The 23,542-nt window shown below is 50.7% G+C and overlaps 10 protein-coding genes across 10 annotated transcripts; 6 read left to right on the top strand and 4 right to left on the bottom strand.

Moving 5' to 3' along the window:
- Nucleotides 1–300: 300 nt before the first annotated feature.
- On the top strand, nucleotides 301–1,738 carry PENARI_c006G01549 (putative phosphatidylglycerol specific phospholipase C; the record flags this gene model as incomplete). Its single annotated transcript, XM_022630164.1, has 2 exons — nucleotides 301–879; nucleotides 932–1,738. The coding sequence occupies 2 exons, from the start codon at nucleotides 301–303 to the stop codon at nucleotides 1,736–1,738; spliced, it is 1,386 nt and encodes a 461-aa protein (XP_022489617.1).
- Nucleotides 1,739–2,483: 745 nt separating this feature from the next.
- PENARI_c006G06482 (FAD-dependent oxidoreductase) lies at nucleotides 2,484–3,566 on the top strand (the record flags this gene model as incomplete). The annotated part of the gene is made up of 1 exon (XM_022630397.1): nucleotides 2,484–3,566. The coding sequence occupies one exon, from the start codon at nucleotides 2,484–2,486 to the stop codon at nucleotides 3,564–3,566; it is 1,083 nt and encodes a 360-aa protein (XP_022490030.1).
- Nucleotides 3,567–4,395: 829 nt separating this feature from the next.
- PENARI_c006G00124 (SCO family protein) lies at nucleotides 4,396–5,428 on the top strand (the record flags this gene model as incomplete). Its single annotated transcript, XM_022630095.1, has 3 exons — nucleotides 4,396–4,848; nucleotides 4,927–5,251; nucleotides 5,307–5,428. 3 exons carry the CDS (start codon nucleotides 4,396–4,398, stop codon nucleotides 5,426–5,428), a joined length of 900 nt encoding a protein of 299 aa, XP_022489527.1.
- A 239-nt stretch (nucleotides 5,429–5,667) lies between these two features.
- PENARI_c006G00542 (molybdopterin synthase catalytic subunit) lies at nucleotides 5,668–6,207 on the bottom strand (the record flags this gene model as incomplete). The annotated part of the gene is made up of 1 exon (XM_022630115.1): nucleotides 5,668–6,207. The coding sequence occupies one exon, from the start codon at nucleotides 6,205–6,207 to the stop codon at nucleotides 5,668–5,670; it is 540 nt and encodes a 179-aa protein (XP_022489919.1).
- Nucleotides 6,208–6,505: 298 nt separating this feature from the next.
- PENARI_c006G03743 (alpha-glucosidase) lies at nucleotides 6,506–8,370 on the bottom strand (the record flags this gene model as incomplete). Its single annotated transcript, XM_022630264.1, has 3 exons — nucleotides 6,506–7,000; nucleotides 7,141–7,838; nucleotides 7,902–8,370. The coding sequence occupies 3 exons, from the start codon at nucleotides 8,368–8,370 to the stop codon at nucleotides 6,506–6,508; spliced, it is 1,662 nt and encodes a 553-aa protein (XP_022489729.1).
- Nucleotides 8,371–9,043: 673 nt separating this feature from the next.
- On the top strand, nucleotides 9,044–11,656 carry PENARI_c006G08994 (putative G-patch domain protein; the record flags this gene model as incomplete). Its single annotated transcript, XM_022630515.1, has 7 exons — nucleotides 9,044–9,129; nucleotides 9,311–9,584; nucleotides 9,677–9,752; nucleotides 9,817–10,019; nucleotides 10,073–10,133; nucleotides 10,190–10,536; nucleotides 10,589–11,656. 7 exons carry the CDS (start codon nucleotides 9,044–9,046, stop codon nucleotides 11,654–11,656), a joined length of 2,115 nt encoding a protein of 704 aa, XP_022490019.1.
- Nucleotides 11,657–11,862: 206 nt separating this feature from the next.
- Nucleotides 11,863–12,456, bottom strand: PENARI_c006G09334 (uncharacterized protein; the record flags this gene model as incomplete). The annotated part of the gene is made up of 1 exon (XM_022630531.1): nucleotides 11,863–12,456. One exon carries the CDS (start codon nucleotides 12,454–12,456, stop codon nucleotides 11,863–11,865), a length of 594 nt encoding a protein of 197 aa, XP_022489683.1.
- Nucleotides 12,457–13,291: 835 nt separating this feature from the next.
- PENARI_c006G04412 (uncharacterized protein) lies at nucleotides 13,292–14,646 on the top strand (the record flags this gene model as incomplete). The annotated part of the gene is made up of 3 exons (XM_022630297.1): nucleotides 13,292–13,651; nucleotides 13,710–13,850; nucleotides 13,900–14,646. 3 exons carry the CDS (start codon nucleotides 13,292–13,294, stop codon nucleotides 14,644–14,646), a joined length of 1,248 nt encoding a protein of 415 aa, XP_022490048.1.
- Nucleotides 14,647–15,292: 646 nt separating this feature from the next.
- On the bottom strand, nucleotides 15,293–17,860 carry PENARI_c006G05551 (DUF3433 domain-containing protein; the record flags this gene model as incomplete). The annotated part of the gene is made up of 2 exons (XM_022630342.1): nucleotides 15,293–17,736; nucleotides 17,818–17,860. The coding sequence occupies 2 exons, from the start codon at nucleotides 17,858–17,860 to the stop codon at nucleotides 15,293–15,295; spliced, it is 2,487 nt and encodes an 828-aa protein (XP_022489685.1).
- A 3,281-nt stretch (nucleotides 17,861–21,141) lies between these two features.
- On the top strand, nucleotides 21,142–22,866 carry PENARI_c006G09996 (putative pH signal transduction protein PalI; the record flags this gene model as incomplete). Its single annotated transcript, XM_022630567.1, has 3 exons — nucleotides 21,142–21,331; nucleotides 21,385–22,809; nucleotides 22,862–22,866. 3 exons carry the CDS (start codon nucleotides 21,142–21,144, stop codon nucleotides 22,864–22,866), a joined length of 1,620 nt encoding a protein of 539 aa, XP_022489523.1.
- Between the last annotated feature and the right edge of the window lie 676 nt (nucleotides 22,867–23,542).

Below are 23,542 nucleotides of genomic sequence, written 5' to 3'. Positions count from 1 at the left end.
ATAATCCGATCACTCCACAAGGCTATGCCATATTTTGCCGGTCTTCGCGCTAGGCACTCGTCCGGCCTTGGGCAATTTAATATCAACCCGTGAAAGCTGACCGCGGGAACATGTGGTCTGAATGCTCGTTTCTCATTTGCCGTAAAGGAGGGGAGAGGATGTACTCCCCCAAGGTGGTAAGCCTTTTTTTTCCATGCACGTTGTGTCAAGGTAGGGATATAAAAGCTTTGTCCCATCCAGGAATGTGATCATCGCACGCACCTCAGTCAAGCATTATTGTCCATTTCAATTCTTGGCACGATGAAGACCAACGCCATTATCTCTCTGCTCGGTCTTTCCGGTAGTGCCCTCGGCGCTGCCGTGTCCAAGGGCCCCCAGGAGCCCTTTGGGTACAAGTCCGGTTCAAAGGAGTCCATTGCCAACATGAAGGACAAGATTGAGAATGTTGTCTGGATCTTGCTGGAAAACCGCGGATTCGACAACATCCTGGGTGGTGTGAAGAAGGATGGCCTCGACAATGTTGTCAACAATGGTCCTTTCTGGAACCCCGAGAATGTCAATGAGACCAACAGCAAGAAGTGGTACAGCCAGTACAAGGACTACGACTCTGTGATTCATGATCCTGACCACTCGGTTACTGGTGTCAACTTCGAGTTGTATGGTACTTACCACCCCGATAACGAGGCTATTGCCAATGGCTCTTTGACTGCCAACCTGAAGGGCTTTGTCAACCGCCAGATATCGGCCTATCCCAGTATCTCTGCCCAGCGGGCCACCGATGAGGTTATGGGATACTACTCCGAGGATGAGATCCCCACTCTCGTTGACTTGGTTGATGAATTCACGACTTTCAACTACTGGCACTCCTGTGTCCCGGGTGTAAGTACTTTCCCTGGCTGGCAATCTAGACGAAAATCTGACAGTCAACCAGCCTACCAACCCCAACCGTCTCTGTGCCGTCGCAGGTACTCCTGACGGCCACGGCAAGAACGATGAGAGCTTTGATGTGTCTGGTATCGACACCAGCAGCATCTTCCAAGTTGCCTCTGAGAAGGGTATCTCGTGGCGCAACTACGACGGCACCAACGGCGCATTCCTGCCCGACTCCATGTTCTTCAACTGGACCGCAAAGAACGCCCAGAGCAACGTCGTGCCCCTCGAGAACTTCTACCAAGATGCCTACCTTGGCCTCCTGCCCCAGCTATCCTACATCAACCCCTCATGCTGCGGTCTCAACACCAACTCCATGCACCCCTCCGGCAACGTCTCCTTCGGCCAAGTTCTCCTAAAGCAGGTCTACGATGCCATCCGCACCGGTCCCCAGTGGGACAAGACCCTCCTCCTCATCACCTTCGACGAGACAGGTGGTTTCTTCGACCACGTCGCTCCCCCTCTTGCGGTCCGCCCTGACGACAAGACCTACACTGAGACCGCCAAGGACGGCAAGCCCTACACTCTCAACTTCGATCGTCTCGGTGGCCGTATGCCCACTTGGCTGGTCTCCCCCTATGCTCCCCGCGGTTATGTTGAGAACTATGGTACCGATCCCGTTACTGGAGAGTCCTCTTCGTACAGTGCTACCTCTGTCCTGAAGACTCTTGGTTACTTGTGGGATTTGGAGGATATGAGCCCTCGCGTGAAGCACTCGCCTGCCTTTGATCATCTTATTGGTCCTAAGGCTAGTTCTTCGGCGCCTAGTGTTCTTAAGAACCCTCACCCTTTCCCTGAGGCTGTTTAAATATTGGATTGGGTGGCTCGTTTGGGTTGAATGCGGGAATGTCTGATGTAATATTTGTAATTTTTTTTGACGCAGTTAAATACATGAATTTTCTTGATGATGCAAAAGGAAGTCTTTGAATTCCTGGTTCTGTTGTTTATGACTTGCGGAGACAAGCTCACGATATATATTTCGAGTAGATTCAGTTACTTCACAGGCTTCTACAAGATTGAGTGGATTTGGACAACCAAAATACATAAAACCTTTCGTATGTTAAAAGTAGAATAAAATAAAATAACATATTTACCGAATAATTCTGGCAGTCAAAACCATTCGCTTTCTATTTTAGTGCTCACGACGCTTTTTGATGGAGCATGTTGGAGCGATATAGATGTATTGCACTGGACGGGCGATGTTATCTCCGTCGGATCCGAAGAACCGGATCCATATACTTGCCAAGCTAAGGCTTCCCACTTTCATATCAGCTTACGAGAGCATCAAGGACATGCACGGAAAAGAGGAATACATAAAGACCAGAAGCACCCCAGATCCATGATAGAGGGAGACATCGGCCAAGCTACGGAAGCAAAACAATCATCAACATAGCTCTTGCAATCATTTATCTGATAAAATGACCTCAAACCATGTCGCTATAATAGGTGCTGGCCTCTCAGGCCTCACCTTAGCACTATCCCTCCACAAACAAAACATCCCATGTACAATCTACGAATCCCGATCCGCGTCCCTAGACATCGGTGGCGCACTAATGCTCTCACCAAACGCCCTCCGAATCCTAGACGCAGTAGGAATATACAAAGGCATTAAAACCCGCGGTTTCAACTTCAAAGACCTCCGCTTCCGCACCACAGTCCCACTAGACTCCTACGAATTCGGAAGCCAAGAGAAATACGGCTACGACGCACTCCGCATCTACCGCCACGAACTGATCGACGCCCTCCTCGCCGCAACGAAGGACCTCGGAATCGAAATCCACTACGGAAAGAAATTCATCCATATCCTCACAGAGACTGAGACAGATGTATCTTGGGAATTCGAAGACGGCACCACTGCCACTGCGGCTTGTCTCGTTGGCGCGGATGGTATCCATTCCCGAGTCCGGAAATATCTCTACCCAGACCTTGAGCCGATGTTCACTAATGCTGTCGGTGTGAATGCGGCTGTGCCGACTGCACAGTTGAACCTCCCCGAGGGATTCGATCTCCCGGTCACGATCATGAATCCCAAACATGGGGCTTTCGTTATTGCACTTCAACTCCGCGATGGCTCTGAAGCTTTCATTGGAAAACCGAAACGCGCACCTGAACTTGATCGTGAGGGCTGGAATGCCTTGCTTAATGATAAGCAGTGGTGTGTCGACTTCCTCCGACAAGGCGCGGAGGATTTCCCGCAAGTTGTGCAGGATGCTGTCTCAAACATCCCGCTCGATAGGATCAATCTGTGGCCGTTTTATGTGGTTCCCAAATTGGATACTTGGACTTCAAAGCACTCTCGTGTTGTTATTCTCGGTGATGCTGCGCATGCTATCCCGCCTACTGCTGGCCAGGGTATTAATCAGGCCTTTGAGGACGTTTATACCTTCGCTGTTATCTTGGCGCGGTGTAAGACCCAGGAACTTGAGCGTGGATTGAAGGTATGGCAGTGCGGTCGTCAGGAGCGGGTTGATCGGATTTTGGAGCTTAATGCTCAGATTGATGCTCGTCGTATGCCTAGGGATCCTGGGTTGGGTCCGTCGGAGAATGAGAATAGGCCGTTTGATTTGGAGTGGTTGTATAGTCCTGACTTTGATGAGATGGCACAGAAATGGCTTGAGGAAGCTGCTGAGATTTGAATAACTGCGTTGATTATTTTCTTGTCGGGAGGGACGGTGGTCGATTGGGTTGTTGGGTTTGCAATGTTTATTGGATGCCTTTGGTAACTGCATAAGTATTGCAAATTATTATACCCAGCTTTTACTGGTAAATTAATATGTATTGAGAGATGTAGCCCAAGGGAAGGGCCGTGTACAGGAAAGAGAGCCTCAAGTCCCAGTGTGTAGACCTGAACCACGACAACAGCAGAGGTCGAGCAAAAGACATGCACCCGAGACAAGCAAGACTAGAGCATGACTTGGTTTAAAGACAGGAAAAAAAGACAATCATGGAGCAGACGCCTAAAAAAATTGACCTCTAGGGATGGTTGCAGTAAGTCTTTCACTACTTACCCCACCCCTCTAGATCCCTTCGGACCATGACTTCACCCCTGCCACGGCCCTTGGTGCCCCCCAGGAGGGAGATGACGAGAAATAAGGGGAATTCGGGGGGCACACGAATGACAGCGTCAAGGAGATGGGGTTCTCTCCCTGACTACGCCACAGGGACCTCGGGTTGGGGTACTAACTCTAGTTTACATGGATAACACCACTTTATTTCCGCTTCACGTCAGGGTTCGAATCTGTCCATGATCAAATTACTATTTACAGGACATAAATATCTGCTACACACGCTACACATGACCAGATGTAAACATCGCGACGGATATAATTTAAGGTGGGTCTGCTGCCTGAGGCAGCAACGCTAGTCCCAATCAGGTGTCGATCTGGAGATTCTCGAATTCCACCAGCCCGCGGACCACCGACCCTCTTACCAACCACACCCCGAACAAACAGAATGCCCTCCACAATGAGATTGGCAGGGCTTTTCAGCCGGGCAACCCGAAATATTGCCATTGAAGCTGCCCCCTCACCACGCATCCTCCCTCTCCTCCGAAACAACGCACCCCAATGCCGCGCCTACACCCAACAGCGACCACGATGCCAACAGAGCATGCGCAGCATGTTCTCTGCCCAGAACAAGTTCTCCACATCTGCGTTTCGAGCTAAGGGCAAGACAATGGGCCAGATGCGTCAGCGTCATAACACCGGTCCGTTCTCGTGGAAGGCTGCGCTACTCTTCGTCCTTACCGGTGCTGGTATGATGCTTTACTTCCGGGTTGAGAAGGCTCGTCTGGAGCGGAAGCGGATGGCAGAGATGAGCAAGGGTGTTGGGCGGCCGAAGGTTGGCGGTCCGTTTGTGTTGAAGGATCTTGATGGGAAGGAGTTTACGGAAGAGGATTTGAAGGGAAAATACAGCTTCGTGAGTCAATTCCATCGATGGATACGGATCATCACCGGCTTGGTATATGTGTTTGCTTACACCGCATTTTTTTGTTAGGTCTACTTCGGCTTCACTCACTGCCCCGATATTTGCCCCGATGAGCTGGACAAGATGGCCGAGATCATCGAGAAGGTTAAGGCTTCTACCAAGGATGACAAACTCTTCATGCCTGTCTTTATTACTTGCGACCCTGTCCGTGATACACCTGAGGTGCTGCGCGAGTACCTGAAGGAGTTCCACCCGGGCATCATCGGCTTGACCGGTACCTACGAGCAGGTCAAGAACGTGTGCAAGCAGTACCGTGTGTACTTCAGCACGCCCAAGGATGTCAAGCCTGGCGAGGATTACTTGGTGGATCACAGTATCTACTTCTACCTGATGGGTGAGTCAATGAGGTGGCTTTTTGGTAAAGCTTCGATATGCTAACAAATACACAGACCCCGACAATGACTTCGTCGAGTGTATTGGTCGCCAGGATACCCCCGAGTCTGCCTCCAAGGTAATCCTTGACCATATCAATGATTGGAAGCGCGAGGGCAAGCCGCTCAAGACTGAGTAAGCGCTTTTGCAAAGTGTATCGTGTATCTATGTACAATATAGCCATTCGAATATCTGAATACCCTACTCCCGAAGCTGCAATTGATTTCCTTTTTGTTGGCCACGGACGGAGAGGTCCGTTATAACACCGAATACGTCCCGAAAGTGGTCGTCTTAATACATGCACAATCTGTAACCCAAGGACATCACATCAGCACATCACACCCATCATAGCCACCGAGGACCAAAACCAACCAAACCCTAAATCCCCTCCCCCTTCAAAAGCCTCCCCTCCCCATCTCTCTCAGCATTAGCCCTCCACTCCATCCCCCCATCAACAAACTCCTCCCTCTTCCAAATCTCCGCCTTCTCCTTGCAAGCCTCAAGAACCTCCTCGCCAGCCCTCCACGCCGCACCCCGATGTCCCGAACTAACAGCAATAGCAATAGAAGACTCGCCAATAGGAACAGTCCCTAGCCGATGCGCAATACTCACGCCCACCAGCTTATGCGTTTCAACGGCCGCCTCCGCAATCCCTGCTAGTGTCTTGAGCGTTAGCGGTGGGTAGGCTGTGTAGCTGAGTTGGCTAACGGAGCGGCCTTCGAAGGTGTCGCGTGTTGTTCCAAGGAAGAGAATGTTTGCGCCGGCTGCTGGGGACGAGGTTTGGGATAGTTGGGTTGTTGCGTCTAGGGGCGCGTAGGTTAGGGTTAGGTGGATGTTTTTTGTGGTGTCCGTGTAGGTTCTTGGGTAGGTGTTTGGGTCCAGGTGTGCTGGGAGGGGTGTAGGTTCTTGGGTTGTCATTTTGTTGTCATTGGCATTGAGAGAAAGACAGAGAGTGTATGTTTGTTGGAGAGAGAGAGAGAGTGACGGTGAGTCGTTATCGCTGCGGGGATGGATAAGAGGGGCCCGGTGTGCGGAGAATGCCGAGAGCTATTGGGGTGGATTCTATACTTGCTACCTATATTTGCAACTCTGCTGATTATCTTGTTTCAATTGCTTCCAATTGATTACATGAAATGGAAATGTCCGAAATGTCCGCTCAATCAAATTGGTGAACTATCTATCAACCGCCCAGCCTCAAAGAGGTAAGATGACAGCTTCAAAGAAGCAAGACAACGGCTTCATACGGTCGAAGCGACCATTTACCACCAGAGAAGCGCTGAGAAACAGCACCAGCACTCTCATACGTATCAAGCAAAACGTTCTTCACACCAGTGATCCCGTTGCCAGCCGCATCCCAGTCCAACGTCTTCTCAGTCCAATGACACAGAATCAAAATCTTCTGGTCGTTATACTGGCGTGTATACGCAAAGAACTCCTGGCTCGGTTTATCCAAAAGTGTAAAGTTGCCATAGACAAAGACATCGAGATACTCCTTGCGCAATTTCAGCACAGTGGCCCAGTAGTGGTATGTCGAGTTGGGATCTTTGACTTGGGCTTCGGCGTTGACACGCGGGTAGTCTGTGTTCACGGACATCCAGGGCTTCACGCCGGGTCCGGTGAAACCTGCGTTCTCGGCGGCGGACCATTGGACTGGGGTTCGGCCGTTGTCACGAGATTTCTTTTGGTATTCCTGCAGTGCGATTTCTAGGGCCTTTGGGTCGGATTTGGGTAGTCCGTAGAAGTGTTAGAGAAGAGACATCTCATTTGGTGGCTGGCAGAAGGGACATACCTGTTCCAATGGTTTAGACAGTCAATGTCTTTATACTCTTCAATGCCCCATTCTTTCGGCACGTTTCTCGTGCCAATCTCCTGTCCCTGGTATACAAATGGTGTACCGGCCTGCAATGCCAGGGCAGTAGCCAGCATCTTCGATGCGACTAATCGATATTCTTCCGCCGCGTTGGTGTAGCGATCGATAGATCGTGGCTGGTCATGGTTCTCCCAATAGAGCGCATTCCAGCCGTCATTGTCATACATGAAAGTCTGCCAGCGTTCAAAGAAATCCTTAAGATCGGTAAGTTTCCAGCTCCCAGGCTCGAACTTGTCGTATCTGCCGTGGTCGATGTCGACATGTTCAAAGTTGAAGATCATGTTGATCTCATTGCGATCGAATTGGACTGCCCGAAGTACTTCTTTCTCGTCTGTGACGAATGGCATCTCGCCAACACTGAATGCATCATACTCCTTGAGGATTTTACCTAGACCCTGCAGGTACTCATGCAGACGTGGGCCATTGGCATACCACTTGTCTCCCCACTGCCAGGGTGTGCGTGGATCCTTGACAGGAGCATCGGGGAAGCTCTGTTCCTTGCTAATGAAGTTGATCACATCCATTCGGAACCCGTCACAGCCCTTATCCAGCCAGAACCGCATGATATCATGCACTGCTTGGCGCACTGGTGGGTGTTCCCAATTGAGATCGGGCTGCTCAACTGCATATAGATGGAGATAGTATTCCTGGGTATGTTCATCCCACTTCCAGGCGCTCCCTAGTTTGCATCACATCTCAGTTGTACATTCCGAGGATTATGACAAGAATAATTGATACGTACCCTGGAAATGCGACACCCAGTTATTGGGCGGCTGACGATTCCCCTGCTCATCATACTTGGCCGGCTTCCAGACATACCAGTTCCGATACTCGTTGTCTTTGGAACTACGGGATTTCTTGAACCATTCATGCTGATCGCTGGTATGGTTGACTACCAGATCCATGAGCAGTTTCATACCCCGCTGGTGACACCCTTGAATCAATTTCTCGACATCTTCAACAGTGCCGTATTCATCAGCGATGTCGTAGTAGTCGGAAATGTCGTATCCCATGTCCACCTGGGGTGATTTGTAGGATGGACATAGCCAGACGATATCTATGGCCAGATTTTTGATGTAATCTAGCTTGGAAATGATACCAGGAATGTCGCCGATGCCATCGTTGTTTGAGTCCTTGAAAGATGCGGGCCAGATTTGGTACACTGAGCTTTCTTTCCACCAGGCACGGTTGGTGAAGTTTCCAGGTGCCATGGTGGGAATTACGAGTGAGGATGGGAATGGAAATGTAGAGGGAGATATGAGATATGTTTGAAGATAAAACGATGTCTAACGAGGACGTTCATATATGTTCTGAGAACACCTGTAGCTTGGTCCACGTAGACCGCGGGGCAGCGGGGAATAATCGGGCGATTGATATGTTCTGATGGGCCAACTGGGGTCTGCAGGCGTTGAATCAGAAGCTCAGGGATTCGGTGGAGATTCTCCACCCCGATAGTGGCTATGGTGTAGGATACTTTCCTAGGCACATCTATACAAGTAACGTTATGCCTTCACAAGCATGTATACAGACACAGGAAGCAGAAAGCCAAAACCAACAGCCGAGTCTGAATAACTCATAGATCCAGTGGATGTTGAAAGTGTACTTCCAGGTCATGGCATGTAGTTCATAAAGATCAGCCACAGCTCAAGGACACTCAAAAGAATAGTCAACAACTGGCAGAGCAGGATAATAGATCTGTAGGCTTCCCCCTTGTCCTCGCTGTACACCGGTTTGAGATGCGTAGCAAACAGATGGGGTCGATCCAAGGTCGGGCGGTGAAGTTTTGACGTTATCGGCTTATCGAAGCCTCCAAGGCGCATCTCGCCTCCACATCACTCTTAGCTTTCATTCTTTCATTCTTCATTCCCCAGATGGTGCTCCGCCATGGCGCCTCCATACTCTGATCAGAGACATCATCCCGGCCAGGGCCGCAGGCCCAATCCTCCCCGTGCCGACCGGGATGGCCGGATGTATGATGATCGTTCGCGTTCGCGTTCACCTGGCGGTACAAGCTCCTCCCCGCACGGTAATGGTGTTTAATCCAGACACATGCCCCGCAGGAAAGAATATTTTCAAGTATATCGAACTGTGGCTAATATGAATTTGATTGGAATTGGTCAATAAAGGCCATTCTGGCTCCCCTCCCCGCAGACCGGCAGCAGACCGCAGGCGCGAGTACTCCAGAGACCGCGACAGCCACCGCAGTCATGATCGAGATGACCGCGCTCACCGAACCTCGCGATCGCCACCTCGTCGAGGTAGGCATGGATATCGAGACCGTGATCACGAGGGATATCGATCACCGGGATATGAGGGCAGGAGCTACAGTCGCAGTCGCAGCCCCCGTCGTGGTCACGGATACTTTGGTGAAGAAAGTCGGGAAGTGATGCTGGAAAACTTCCCAGTGGACATGACCGAGAATGATGTGAGTTATTTCGCGGCCAAGAGCTGGAACAACGGGTCTCCGATGACCACCTGCATCGGCAAGGTGCTGACAGTGACCCGCTCGGTGAATAGATCGCAGCTGAACTCAAAACTGCCTATCATGTTGATGGCCTCGAGGATATTCGAGTCATTCGTGATCGCCAGACGAGTAAGTGAAATCGGTAGACCGTTGTTGGATCGCATCATGTCTAACACGGTATCCCACTCGATAGAATTGTCGAAGCAGCTGGGCTTCTTGCGGTTCCCCACGATCGACGAATCGCGAGCATTCGTTGAACGAAACTACCGCGGGATTTACCTCTATGGACCAAGTGCCGGTCCCAACGACGGCAGTACCAAAGTACGCATCGCGTACAGCCGCGAGAGGGAAGACCGAAATCGGGCAAAGGGAGAAGGTGATTGGATGTGTCGTATGGTATGTGATTTCTGGTGCGCTAAACGTGGAAGGCGCTAAATTAAACCCCCCAGTGTGCTATCGTCAACTATGCCACGCGCCTGAAGTGTTTTAAGTGCAACGCCCCGCGACCCGGTGCGTTTCCCTTTCTTCCCCTTCAACCCATCGCTTGGTTACTGACATGCGAGCAGAGATGGCCTCAACTGGCATCCTGGGGGTTCCTGCTCCCAAGGTAGTTAACAACGGTGATAATGATGCTGCACCCGAGAGTCAGCCGTCTCAATTTCTTCTATTCCGCGGGCTGGAACCCTCTGTCACGGAGGAACTGCTTGCGAAAGGCGTGGCCAAACTGTATCGTCCATCTGGAAACAACGACAACTCCTCCGGCATTCAGAAGAAAGGCGCAAAGGTGGCTTCCACAACAGGTGATAGCAATCTTGGAGCACGCGAAGGCTCCATCCGCCGTGTATTGCTTGTACGTGATCGCAAATCCAATGAAAGCTGGCGCTATGGATTCGCCGAATTTGCAGGAATACTGGTTCGTCCGCCCCCGCCCCATTCGCACCTTCTCTTCTAACCCTTTAATACAGGATGCCCAAGCTGCGATGACACGCTTGAAATCTTTCGAAAAATTCACCATCTCGTCAAAGCCTGTTATGGTCAGCTACATCCATGCCGGAGTGTTTATTCCAGTCATGACCCCCACGGCCAGCACTGCTCGCTATTCATTCAGCCCATTAAACAACCCAGCGTTGAAGCTTATGTATTGGGATGACGAAGGCTTTGTCAATGAGCTCACACTATCACGAGAGGAAGATGATGCCGTCAACGAGCAGCAGAAGGGGGACAAGTCCGCTTCGCATCAACATGAAAGGGGCATCAAAGATTCAGAGAAATCCAAGAAAAGAAAGGCGGATGCAGCGGCCAGCGCCAGCGCCAACGCCAAAAAGCTCGCAATGCCATCCCAGCTGCAATTCTGGAGCAACCGCCATGCCGAGCTCCACGGGATTCCCAAGGATGACGACGGAAACCCTGTTGATACTGCTCCAGAACAGGCTGGCCCGGCAACTGATGCAGCCGCTCCGCCACCCCAGTCCTACGCAGACCCCAACCGTTACTGCTGCTACCTGTGCCTGTGCCAGTTCAAAGACCTTGCCCATGTCCGCCGGCATGAACGACTCAGTCCCCTCCACAAAGCGAATTTGCTGAAGCCAGAATGTCTGGAACGCGGCATGAGCAAGCTTATCAAGCATGGCATTATTCAGCAACCTGCCAATGATGTACAGCAGCCTACGAATGAATACCGAGACCGTGCAAGGGAACGCCGTAAGGCATTCGGACCATCCACCACCGTTGGCCGCCCAACCCCAGCCGCACCAAAGGAGGATGAAGCCCCCGTGCAGTCGACTTCGAAGGGTGCCTCTCTACTCAGCAAAATGGGATGGTCGGAAGGTTCTGGCCTTGGTGCCCAAGGCACCGGTCTGACGGCGCCAATTGCCACCGAGGTTTACGCCCAGGGTGTGGGATTGGGTGCCCATGGAGGAAAGCTAGGCGACGCAACCGAAGAAGCCGGTCGAAACACCCGGGGCCGTTACGATGAGTTCCTGGAGAAGACCAAGAATAATGCCCGCGAGCGCTACGAGCAGATAAATCAGTGATGATGCCGTAGAAGGGAGGTTTCCGGCCGACTGAATGTACGATTAGAATTGATATCCAAATGACTTCCAGGAGCAGTGACGCTCGCAGCAATATTCCCACTATGGTACAGTAAAGGCTATGCTGAGCAAATGCATAATAATGTACAAGGTATCGAGATCATGAGTAGAGTAGTATCAACAAAACAAACAACGCAAAGAACCTCAGTTCAGTTCTCCTTATTCTCCTGCTCAAACTGCACCAATCTCTTCGCCTTCTCCTTCTCAAGCTGCTTCTCGAACCGATCACCGAGAACCTTGCTAACCCACTCCGTAACCTCAGCCTCCAACTCCTCATCACTCTTGACAGGCGTATCACTCCCACCCTGCAAACCAGCCCTAACAAACCTCCGCATATCATCCAGCCCATTGATATTCAACGCATACCCAGCAGCACCACCAGCCATCATACCAAAAGACAGCACGTTTAGCGTAGCCAGATTCAAAGCTTCGAAGGCATCCATTGCGGAGTTTGAGTGGGGTTGGTGGTAGATCGAGCTTGTGTAGAATGGTGGGATGCACGCGATGCGTTTTTTGTTGAATGCCCGTCTTGTTACGAGCACTGTGAGCGCGAAGAAGGTCATTCCTCCGAATAGGAGTTTCAAGTTTGTGTTTTCTGACGCTGGGGGTCGGGGTAATTGCATTGGGAGCGTTGTGGGATTTTCTTCTGGCCTCTGGGGTTGTTCGGGGGTTGGCTTTTCTTCGGGCTTTTGTTGGCTCTCTGAGGGTTTTGGGCTTGAGCCCCAGCCAAAGAATGATACCATTGTGTCGGCGAGGATGTGTGGATGTGGGTGAGGTTTGCTTTGCTTTGTAATGGAGGTGTGTGGACAGCTTAAGGAATGAGAGGATGGCTGTCTTGGAGCTGGAAACAAGGGCAATGTGCACTGTACTTGGGTAATTGATCACCTGGAGAGCTCGAGACGACTGAATCTGCGCGGGACTATCGGACTGTTGGAGAGTGTTAAATCCGAGGCGGAGATGAGATATCACCATCACGTGATCAGGTCGCCTCTGACTTGACTTCTGGCTCACAATCTGACGGTCTGTAATTAACATTTGTATAAATTGACGACGTTGCAATAATTGTCCACTTGGTTTGGGGCGAATTTTCACCGTAGTATCATATGAAGCTCAAATACCTCGATACAGGCCAGATGATACATCCGCGCCAAGAGCATCTCACAGCTCATGCAGACATTCCATTGATCGCAACATATCAGATAGATAGCCATGGTATACGGCGGAAAGCCTAGCACAGGATGCCGAAATTGCCGGCAGAGACGTATCAAGGTAGCTCGTCCTCCGATTCTCACTTAGTATCGTCATTCTCACAATCTCAAGTGCGATGAAACACGTCCCCACTGCAATGCATGTACAAGAACAAAACGGGAATGTCCTGGCTATCCAGACCCATTTGATTTGATGCTGAGGGATCACACGAATTCATTCAAAACACAAACAAGAGCCAGCCGTTCCCCTGCAACGAGCACTCGCTCGCGCTCTAACTCGCAGACTATAGAGCAACCGAATCAAGTAGTACCCGCAAAGGAGCAATTGGTATTAGGCCCTGTGGATCTACATGCAAAAGGGCCAATGACCATGACATCTTGGCCTCCGCTCTTGGGTCCTGCTGATCTATACCAGCCAATGGAAGATGCTGTGGTACCGCTTTTCTTTAATTCTTACCTCTATCTTCCGAAAGATCCTCATATCTGGAATGGACTCATGGCGATCCTGCCTGTGGCTTTCTCGGACGCAAAACCGCAATCTCATCTCTATGTTAGCACGTTGGCAGTTGCTTTCTTCTCCGTTGCAGCCTGGACCGGCCAGGGGTCCTTGCTTCGATTATCAGAGCAGTATTTCACTCAAGCATTGCCGAAGATCCGAGAGTCTTTGCAAGATGAGAATAGTGATCTGGATTCCATTTTACTTTCTATTCTTCTACTCTCGACGTATGAGGTGAGTCAACGAGATTTCCTTCGGCTGCGGATACCCCTTTGAACTGACAATCTCCAAGGAGTTTGTTGCCATGAAAGACTGGGAGAATCCCGTGAAGGCTCACCTCCGAGGAGCTGTTGCCCTCATCAACAACCGAAAATCAAAACGATTACAAACAGCGACATCAAGGACAATTGATAACGCAGTGCAAGCTCAAATTGTATGTTGACCTCACACACCTGAAGGCTCTCTGTTAACCCAAAATGAAGATCAAAACTAGTCGAGGCTTGACTAGTCCCACAGTACCAACCCCAAAAGTCTGGCCATTATTCCAGCCAGCACCTTCTTCAGGTCCTCGGCCACTCCTAGCCTCAGCGGCATCAGAAATCGTCAACCTTCGCCTTTCATGGGAGGGAATAATTGACAAACCACCGAAAAGAGCAACAGTCACATCTCTATTAACCAAAGCGATCGAAATCGACACGAATCTCGCAGCGTGGGCTCACCTAGTCCCACCACACTGGACACCAGTCGCAGCAAGCATAATCCCCCAATCCGTCCACAACGCTGGGATCTACAAAAACCGGGTCGACTGCTACACGGATATATGGATTGCTTCAACCTGGAACACATACCGCGACTGCCGCATTTTAGTCCAGAGCATCATCCTCAGCTGTCTCCGCATGACACCATCTCAAGATCTACAAGGCCTGAAAACAATGATGGCTATTTCTACTGCGCACCGCCTCGCGGATGAGATCTGTACAAGTGTACCGTTCTTCCTTGGAAGTCAAGTTGAATCTGTCCGCATGAAAACGGGTCTTGTTGAGTATCCGTTCGCGGAGACGAGGCCGGTTTCTCAGACGCATAGGCAGGTTGCTCCGCTTATGGGTGCTTGGTTTGTTTTGCCTTGTTTGAGGAATCTCCAGGCTGGCGGTTTGGGGTTGCCTTCTGAACAGATTGATTGGTTGAATGGGCAGATTGATCGGGTGAGGGTTATTTACTTTCAGAAATGATTGACTACTTTGGTTTCGGGCTATAATTGGCTAGGTGGATAGATTGACAGGGACTGGTTGTACAGTCATAGGCCATAAGGCCTTTCACACCCCCACATTTGTGCACTCTCCATGATGAAACTGAGGTTATCAAACTGGGCAAAAAAGAGGTGAGAAAAGAGAGGCCAAAGTAGGGCGAAAACAATGCCCGAAACAGTATACTCGCTTGGGGGTTCGTGTCTGTTCAGATCTTCATCAGCGACACTGTATTCACACTTATGTCCCTTGACGTATGATTTAACGATTTGTTTATGTAATAGAGAGGAACAAATTCAGGAAATAAGGTAGATTCGGATAAGATTCGATTTGACTCTATGCTATGGTTCGGAATATTCTATCTAATATGATTATACAACACAACGCTCATCTGAGATATCAGATGGTAGTGATAGATAAAATGCAACAGCGCCCAAAATGCAAGTGTTATTCTAGAAAAAGCAAAGCAAACCCAAAACATTCATAAATATACCGAAACATGGCATCACAAGTAGTCGCATAGTGGCAATATAGCGCTCGCAAACAAGCATCAATATGGGCTCATAATCAAAGATGCAAATCATAACAACGTTACAAGACAAACACGCTAAAGATCACAGTAAACAAAAAATCATTTCATAGTCCCGGTAGTAATAAGCATATCACTCCTACCAGGACGGTGGAAGCGATCAATACCGAGATGCTCCTTACCGTCACGACCGACATAGATCCCAAAGCCATAAAACGGCAAGTGGCGATCCGAAGGCGGCGCAACAATAAGACGGGTAACAAGATCAGTCTTGCTCCTCGGCTCGCGGAGGATCTTGTCTGATAAAAGCGGTGATTGGTAGAGATAACTCATCATATCAGCCAGGGTGGTGATATCGTGTGGCAGGTAGCGGCGGCGGCCGGGCCAGATTACCAGGAAGGAAATGGCGTATAAAGCGCAGAAGGCAATTAGGGCGTAGAATGCTGGCATTAAGGCTGAGATTCGGATGTCGTCGTGAGAGGGGTACCAGAGGGCGATGAAGACGCCGCCGGCGAGGATGGGGATTGCCAGGGATATCAGGCACATTAGGGATATCCAGGCGACTTTGAAGTGGCGGTTTAGGAGGGCGAGAATTGTTACTTGGATTGGATAGCAGGATGGGTAGGCGAGGAGGATGCTTTGTTCGGCGGATGCGCCGCTTGGTGAGGAGAGCTCGACGTAGGGTTGGAGGGCGCGGAAGTAGACGTCAATTGGTTGCCAGGCGAGGAAGAGGACGTTGCCGATTAAGGCGGGAACGAAGCTGTAGAGGAAGTTGGAGGAGGAGAATGCGCTTGTTGATGGGAGGGTCGGGAGTTTGGGTGGGAATCCACCCTTGATCGCGTCGTTGATAAAACTGACAGCAACAAAGGCAATAAACAAGGCGAAGACGATTGCAGCCCAGATAAATACTGAGATTTTGCGTAGGAACCACGGGGTCCAGCGATAGCGGGCGAATGGCGAGTAGAGGGAGTTATCAGATGGATCTGGATCGTTTCCTTGGTGTTCGAGATCAACGCACACTTTGGCAAGACCATGTGGCTGCTTCTCTCTGCTTTTGCCGGTCTGATGAAGTGAAGGAGTGCGAACTGGGGCGTCCACCTCGCCGATGCCGTAGAAGACCTCAGGCTTGCTCGACAATCTCCAGTAGCCCAACCGAAGAACACGAGGATCAAGCGAGTCTCGCACTGTGGGAAGAGTTTCAGATCGCTCAAAGTCATGGAGAATATTCGACCGCTGGATGAGCGAGATCAGATCCGCCAGGCTGACCGGGTCCCACATCAGACCAGACCAGCTGCGAAGGAAGCGCAGAAACAGTAACACCATGCCAATTGTGAGAACGCCGTATAATGCGACCAATGTCCAGCCAACAGACTCAACTGCGGCCCATCTCCAGACCCCTTCTCCATCAATAATGTAGTACTTTGCCTGAAAGAGACAGCTGAGAAGAGGAATTGCGAAGAAGTTGTGCAGCCAAATTGTGAACAAGGAGAAACCGAACAGGGGTTCACCATGTTTGAAATGGGAGAAATCCGGGAAGACAAAGCTTTTCGACAGGATAGGCAATGCTTGAATAACCAAGCCTTTTTGTCGTTCAGCGGCCATCATGGAGAAAGGTGCTGTGCGATATACTGCAGCTTGAATGACAAAGGACCAGATGATGATCGGCGCGGCGAGGATTTGTGGTAGGAACTGCAGCACAAAATAATGGCCACCTCCTTGGCCCTGGTAATCCCAAATTCCCTGGTGACGATGAGACCAAATATTGCAGAAGACAACTCCCGCAATCATAAGCAGACAACAAAATATCGTCAGCGCCAAAGCCCACGGCCGCAGCACCACAGGCAAGTAGTTCAAGGGCGGATACAGTAAACCCTGCTCTGGTGGCTCAACGGCAACAAAAGACTCGGGATCTACCGAGACAGGTCGTTGTGGTAAAGCTTGCGGCGAAGGAGACGTATATGATGGTCTCACTGGAGGCGTTTCATGTCGAATTGGTGTCCTCAAAGGCGTTCTTGTGCGGGTAAAGTAGCCCAATCCCTCGTCCCATACGAGTTGATTATTTGGATACTCATCTCCTGTAGTCGTAGTAGATAAGGAGTCCTGTCTTGAAACTCCCCGAGCCCTGTCCTGGGTGAGCTGATCGATTGCAAACCGGACGTATGGGGAGTCATCCAAGCCTGGGGTGGGGGCTGGTCCTGCGTAGTCACTGGGCACACGACGAGCAGTCTCATCGGATCCTGTGCCATCTGATTTGGCACTAATCTGAGCGACCCTGTCCTCTCCGAAGCGGACAGTACTTGATGTTGGTGGACGCGGTGACTCGTGATCTTCTTGGGCAGGTTGACTCGACTCCCCCATGGGAAAGGGATGTGCCGGCATGGTTGGAGAGTGACCCCGAGAAGATGGTTGAGAGTCTGGAGTCTGGAATCGTCTCACTGTGACTCGACTATCTGGACTCGAGGAAGCTCGGTCTGAGAATGAATAGTAGTCGTCTGATGCAGCAATAGATTGTTGAGAGTCCATTCGGTGAAGCTGGGGCTTGCTGGCTATATAAAAGTCAATCGACATTGAATGAGACTTTGGAGCATTGGAAAGACAGCGGGGCGGGGGGGGTTTTATGCACCTACTATTAACGTTGCGCAGGCTGAAGTTTCTCGCCGGGGTCGACATGGCTGTGGAATGTGGACAGTGAGACCACGCGCGATGTTAATCCAGAAGCATTCCTCGACCTGGAGATGCAAAGGGATTTTCAGGACCAGCACTCGCTGCCCAGTGGGTTTTTGTCTGTCACTGTGCTGGGTTGATGTCTCCCAGCCTCCCCAGCCACACACAGGGCTGCGGTCAAGCAACAGACCAATAGGGATAAATGAGACATGGGGGTTCGTCGACTCAGACACTATTAATTCGATGAATCAGATTCAAATATCAAATCAAAATTCGAGTCTATTGAAATTGGTTGGGTGTATTGGGTTGTCTATCGGGCCGAACCCCAGCACATCCTAGGAAGCTTGGCTCTACCTAAGTACGTTGTGATCTACCCGACAGCTCGATCATTTTTCTAATTGATGATTTTCTGATCGCATGATAATTTTGGAGCTTACTTATCGTGTTGCTGCTTCCTGTCGCTCTTCCCAATTGCCATGTAACATCTAGACCGAGTGATAATCAGGTTCCACTCCGGAACCTCAAATCGATAATTGCCAACAATTACTATACTAGTTTGTTGCTATTAGCAATAACTAAGCAGGGCAGTTTCGCACAATTGCTCAAACTCCCAGCATGATGATGCAGCGTGATACAATTGGTTTCTCTCCCTTGCTGGCGTAAGTGGCTGGGCCCTAAGGCTTCGGGCACAACCCCAAAACATAAGACTGTAGCCAGGGCAGCGTATGAAACACCAGGCTGCTGGTCAATATTTCTTAAACTTTGTTTTAATCATTCGTGTTAGTCGCTCTCGGATGGTGCCTCATGTTTCATTTCTGTCGGCCAGACGGCTCGTCTGCTACGAATTGCTATCTCAAGGTACGAGTTGACGTGGAACATACTAAGATAAGTAAATTTCTTGTGATCGCTGTCGAATTTGAAAGTCACCTACACAGTGCATATGTATCTATACGTCCTGGAATTTCCCTAGGGTGGCTATCTTTTGAGCTGTAACACCTCATACCATCTGGAACTGCTCCCACTCAGCCAATCTATAACACCACCATTGCCGCGAAGAAATTCGTGCCGGTCAATACGTAGTCGCATGCCAACTTCATCAATAATTGCAAGGTACTCTCCAACGCTCCGGTAGATTCATATGTCTATTCGTCATTTTATTCCCCGGACCATTTGTTCCAATCCAACTTTAAACCGGTCCGCAACAACACTCAGCATACACCGGTATGTATTGCTCGCCCACTCCGCACGATGACCCTGCTCGCACAACTCGAAAGTCAGTGACGGACAGTGAAGTGCATCTGACCTATAATAGGAAAAGGAAGCAGGACTTGCGAATATTTCCAGCACCCCCAATCCCGGTTCTAACACAGCGTTCCTGAACAAGTGGTTCATTCTCATCGCCCTGTGGCCTATTGTTCAAAATTCCTCCCTAAAGTTCCGCTCCATAAGATTTACCTGAAGCAGTATCATTCTGTCTCGGATCTGTAGTGGCAGTTGCCCTTCTTCGTCCTCAGGTTTCTGCCGTTTGGACCATCTGAAGAACCTCCACAGGCAGCGCATCTTTTGATAGGAGATATTTAAGAGTAATAGGGAGGCTGGTGGTATGGCTAGTCTAACATGCCCTTTTAGATCAGTCTGCTTCCGTGGGCCTTGATGTTGACGAACAGGACTCACATGGCTTGGTAAACTGTGATCGGGATTAGGATTATGAGACTGGTTAAAAGTGCAAAAGATTATGCCCTTTCGGGTGCTAGCTGTCTTTAGATATAACTGAATGGTCGTTAGACGTGACGTGATCAAGTGGGTTACGCAGGCACTGTATCTCCCGAAAAGTCATTGTTCACCAACTGCAGCAGGAAAACTACCCAGAAATTATTGCTGAAGCACATTTTTGGGATCGGTTGCCTCTTAGATAGGGAAAACGTTTGAGATTTGGAATGCAGATACTTTCTAACTTGTTGAAATGCCTAGTCAGATCCAAAGAAAAAACATCCCCCGTAGTTCAAGAAATGATCAAAACCTCATGGCATGTAACTACCGGTGGGGGTGGCTTGTGTCTCCGTATTCGGAGCTATGTTGTTGTGGTGTGACCGGGGTATAAGTGGTCAATGCCACCTGAGCACCCCCCGGATGGGGGAGTGACGTGGTCCATGTCACGAAATAAGCTTAATTTGCCTTGGCCGAATGAATTCACATTCCAGATACTGCTGTCTGTCCAAGTGACAAGAACCCTGAAGCGCACAAGACGATCTTTATCTCGGCTGATAGTTATCAAGTCCGATCTCAAGGTGGATCTGTTTCACCTTGATCGAGTGGACCTTAACGGCTCTCGAGTCCAGACTACGGGTCCAAGCGTTTGGGGCCAGATATGCGAGCTACTTAGATTGCTGTGCCGTGTGGACATATCGAGATGGCAAATTGCGAAGTTGCAAGGATTGCGATGGATCTAGATAATTTCTGGTACACGCAAATTTCAGAGATACGGATCTTGTTTCACCAGCAAGACTCGGCTACCTGAAACCAACTGCCTCTATTTCGCAAGTTTCGCCATCTTTGACGGAATAAGCTTCAAAAGTTCGCTGGTGGCGATGTGTCCCGCGGAACAACGGTGGATGGAACCGACATGAAAAGTCTTCGCTTGCAATTAGACTTGCCGGATTATCTGGTTAAAGCCAATGGCAAGGTTCTCAAGGCTCAAAGAAGCTTGGGGAATACTCCGCCGCGCGCCCGGACTTGGCGACACGGGCAGTCCTGCCCCGAAGCGACGCCTCAACCGCATAGAGCGAATGAGAGCCTGCATTGGCTGGGAGAGAACCCCCCAGTTTTTGGAGACGGGATCTGTGCTGCGTTTAGCCTCAGCCACATTTAACTCCAAAGCCATGGAAGTCGTGGATAAGGATATCGAAGAGAGGTTGAACAGGTTGAACAGGAGTAGTTGTAGATAGAGAGAAAGAGGGGATCATCTGACCACGGCCTGAGGCGCCCGTCCTCATCCACGGCTTCGCTTTCATTTATCAACCCTTGTCATTCTTGTCATTCCTTTTCCTTTATTCCCTATATTCCTTGGCTTTTCCCCTCATTCGCTACTTTCACTTCTTTTGCTGCGAAAAGCTTCTCCCTCTTCTCTCGGCTGCTGCGCCAATGCTGGGTTAGAGTCCATTTCGAGTCCCCGCGTTGGCTATTCTGGAAATTACCACTCGTTTGATTATCCTTCCCTTTGGCCTGAGGGAGATCAAGGTTCTCTTAAGGGCGTACTCTAAGGGTGCGCGCTGTCGCCTCCCCTCGCCATGTTGCTCAAGCCCGCGACACCCCTCACCATCCTATTGCTGATCGCATTTGCGCTGCTACTGCTCTCGTGCCTGTCAACCCCCATTATCAAGGGAATTCCCTTGGCGACCTTCAAGGACGTCGATTACGGTGTCTTTGGATATTGTAAAGGCAATGCCTGCACCAATATTCATGTCGGATACACCAGCAGTTCGTCGCTCCCTTTCGTTTCTGCCTGTTGGCTGTGGCTAAGTTTCGCGCAGATGATATTAATAGCACCGGCGATGATTTCAATCTCCCGTCCAGTACACGCAAATCCCTCTCCTCGATCCTCATCATCCACCCAGTCGCCGCATTTCTGACCCTCGTTTGTCTCTGCCTGGCGGCCGCGGCCCACTTCCATGCGCCCTCCCACTCGCCGCGCTTCCTGTTGGCGCTCCTTATTCTGCTTTTGCCAACACTGCTCGTAACTTTGTTGGCATTCCTGGTGGATATCTTGCTCTTCGTGCCGCATCTAGGATGGGGTGGTTGGATCGTCCTGGCGGCGACCATCATCCTGGTCTCTTGTGGGGTGGTCACCTGTGCCATGCGCCGGACCCTTGTGAGCCGCAAAGCAAGGAAGCGCCGGATCGCGGAGAATGCTGAGATGAGCGGAGAGAACTATTACAACCGACAGAATGCTACTGCGCCTCCGGTGCCTGCTCCCGCCGCTTCCGAAACCAAGGAAGCCTTTGTAACTGGGTCTCCCTCCTTCGAGGCAGGTCCGACCTTCGCGACCTTCAACACGGAGCGCCGTGACAGCGACGATGACCGGACCCCTCTCAATTCGCAGACTCCTCTGAACGACGTGCCGCCACCTCCAGATCGTCGCGGAACCCCCTACGGCGCGCAAGATGAACTAGGCAACATGCCACCCCAAGGTCCTTATGGTGGCGGTCCGATGACACGCAATCCCTCCGACCCCCGAATCCGTCCTCAGTATTCGAATGGCAGCATGGGCTCTCAACGGGGAGGTGCGCCGCCTGGCTTCAACGGACGCGGACGCGGTGGCTATCCTCCCAGGGGCGGCTATGGACGCGGGGGACCCTATATGGGACCTCGCGGACCTTCTCCTGGCCAACGAGGTGGTTACATGGGACCTTCGCTTCCCCGCGGAGGTCGCGGAGGCATGATGCCACCCCGGGGTCCACCCGCTGGCTATGCCGCCGCCCCTACTACCTTCGATGCATATGGCCGGCCTGTATCGCCTCCCCAGAATGATCCGTACGTCTATGAATCATCACCGGGTCCGATGCGCCAGCCCTCTCCAGGTCCAATTGGTATGGCCGTGTCACCGGAGACGGTGGGTCAAGCCATTGAAATGCAGCCTCAATCCCGACGCTACGATGCGCCTGAGCCCAGCCAACAGATTAGCGGCGGTCCTCATGCACTTTCGGTTGACGGCCGGCATGCTCCTCAGGAAAGTCCGACGAGCATGTACAGCCGACCTGAGTCCTACGTCCCTCCTCGTTCGGGCTGGAATTCCAATGACCGTCAGACACTGTCACCGCGGCCAAACGGATCGCCTCAGCCAGGTAGTTACGCTGGTACAAATTACTACGAAGACGTAGATCCACGGTTCGCTCGTCGACCATCGCCTCAAAACGATGCCCCGGTTCCCTCATCTTTGATGCCTGGGGCTCCTCACAGTAAGTACTCTATAGACTGATTGTCTTCGGGGTTAAGCTGACCATTCTCCAGTTTAACGAATTTCTTGGTTCTGTGGTGTCACATCACGCTTGAAACGATTGACCGGCTCTTTCGACGCTCTGCGATACCCTTTTCACTTCTTCGGCTAAATTTGATCACGATTTATCTCCCCAATACGCATCCATACACACGGCGATGTGGTTTTGGCTGGGGATGGAGTTACGGACTCTGTTCTTTCTTTTTTCTTCCCTGATAAACGATCTCTCTGGGCATTACTTTTCGGCGTTTCACCTTGTCCCATCTGCAAAGTCAGATACATGGTACGGACAACCTTTGAATGCTGAGCCGTGCTCTGCCTGTTCAATGTATAGCAGTAGGTGGGTGCGATGTACAGAAACGATCTTGAGGATTCTGAACCTTTTCCCAGGCCCAAAGTACTTGATGCTGCTTTTGGTTTGAGCTTCCCTTCTATCTTATTTTCTCTTCCACTGGATGGTTTGAATTGTACACAACGCAAATCCACATACTTTTCTCGCTCTCGTATTCCATCTGCGACAGTTATAGTTCCGTACACGTGACATGACGTAGATATACCGAGGACCAAGAAATGCAGGATCATGACGGCGCTGTCACTTAGTCTTAATAGCTTGGTTGAATATTATGCCACTGACATCGGTTGATCATATGGAGACCTGTCCCTGGCTTTCTTCCGATGGACAATGTCACCTCTCT

Source organism: Penicillium arizonense (genome assembly GCF_001773325.1).
Source record: "Penicillium arizonense strain CBS 141311 chromosome Unknown PENARI_contig006, whole genome shotgun sequence".
NCBI classification, from domain to species: domain Eukaryota; kingdom Fungi; phylum Ascomycota; class Eurotiomycetes; order Eurotiales; family Aspergillaceae; genus Penicillium; species Penicillium arizonense.
Note: the sequence above shows the minus strand (reverse complement) of the source record. Positions and strands in the feature narration are given on the sequence as shown.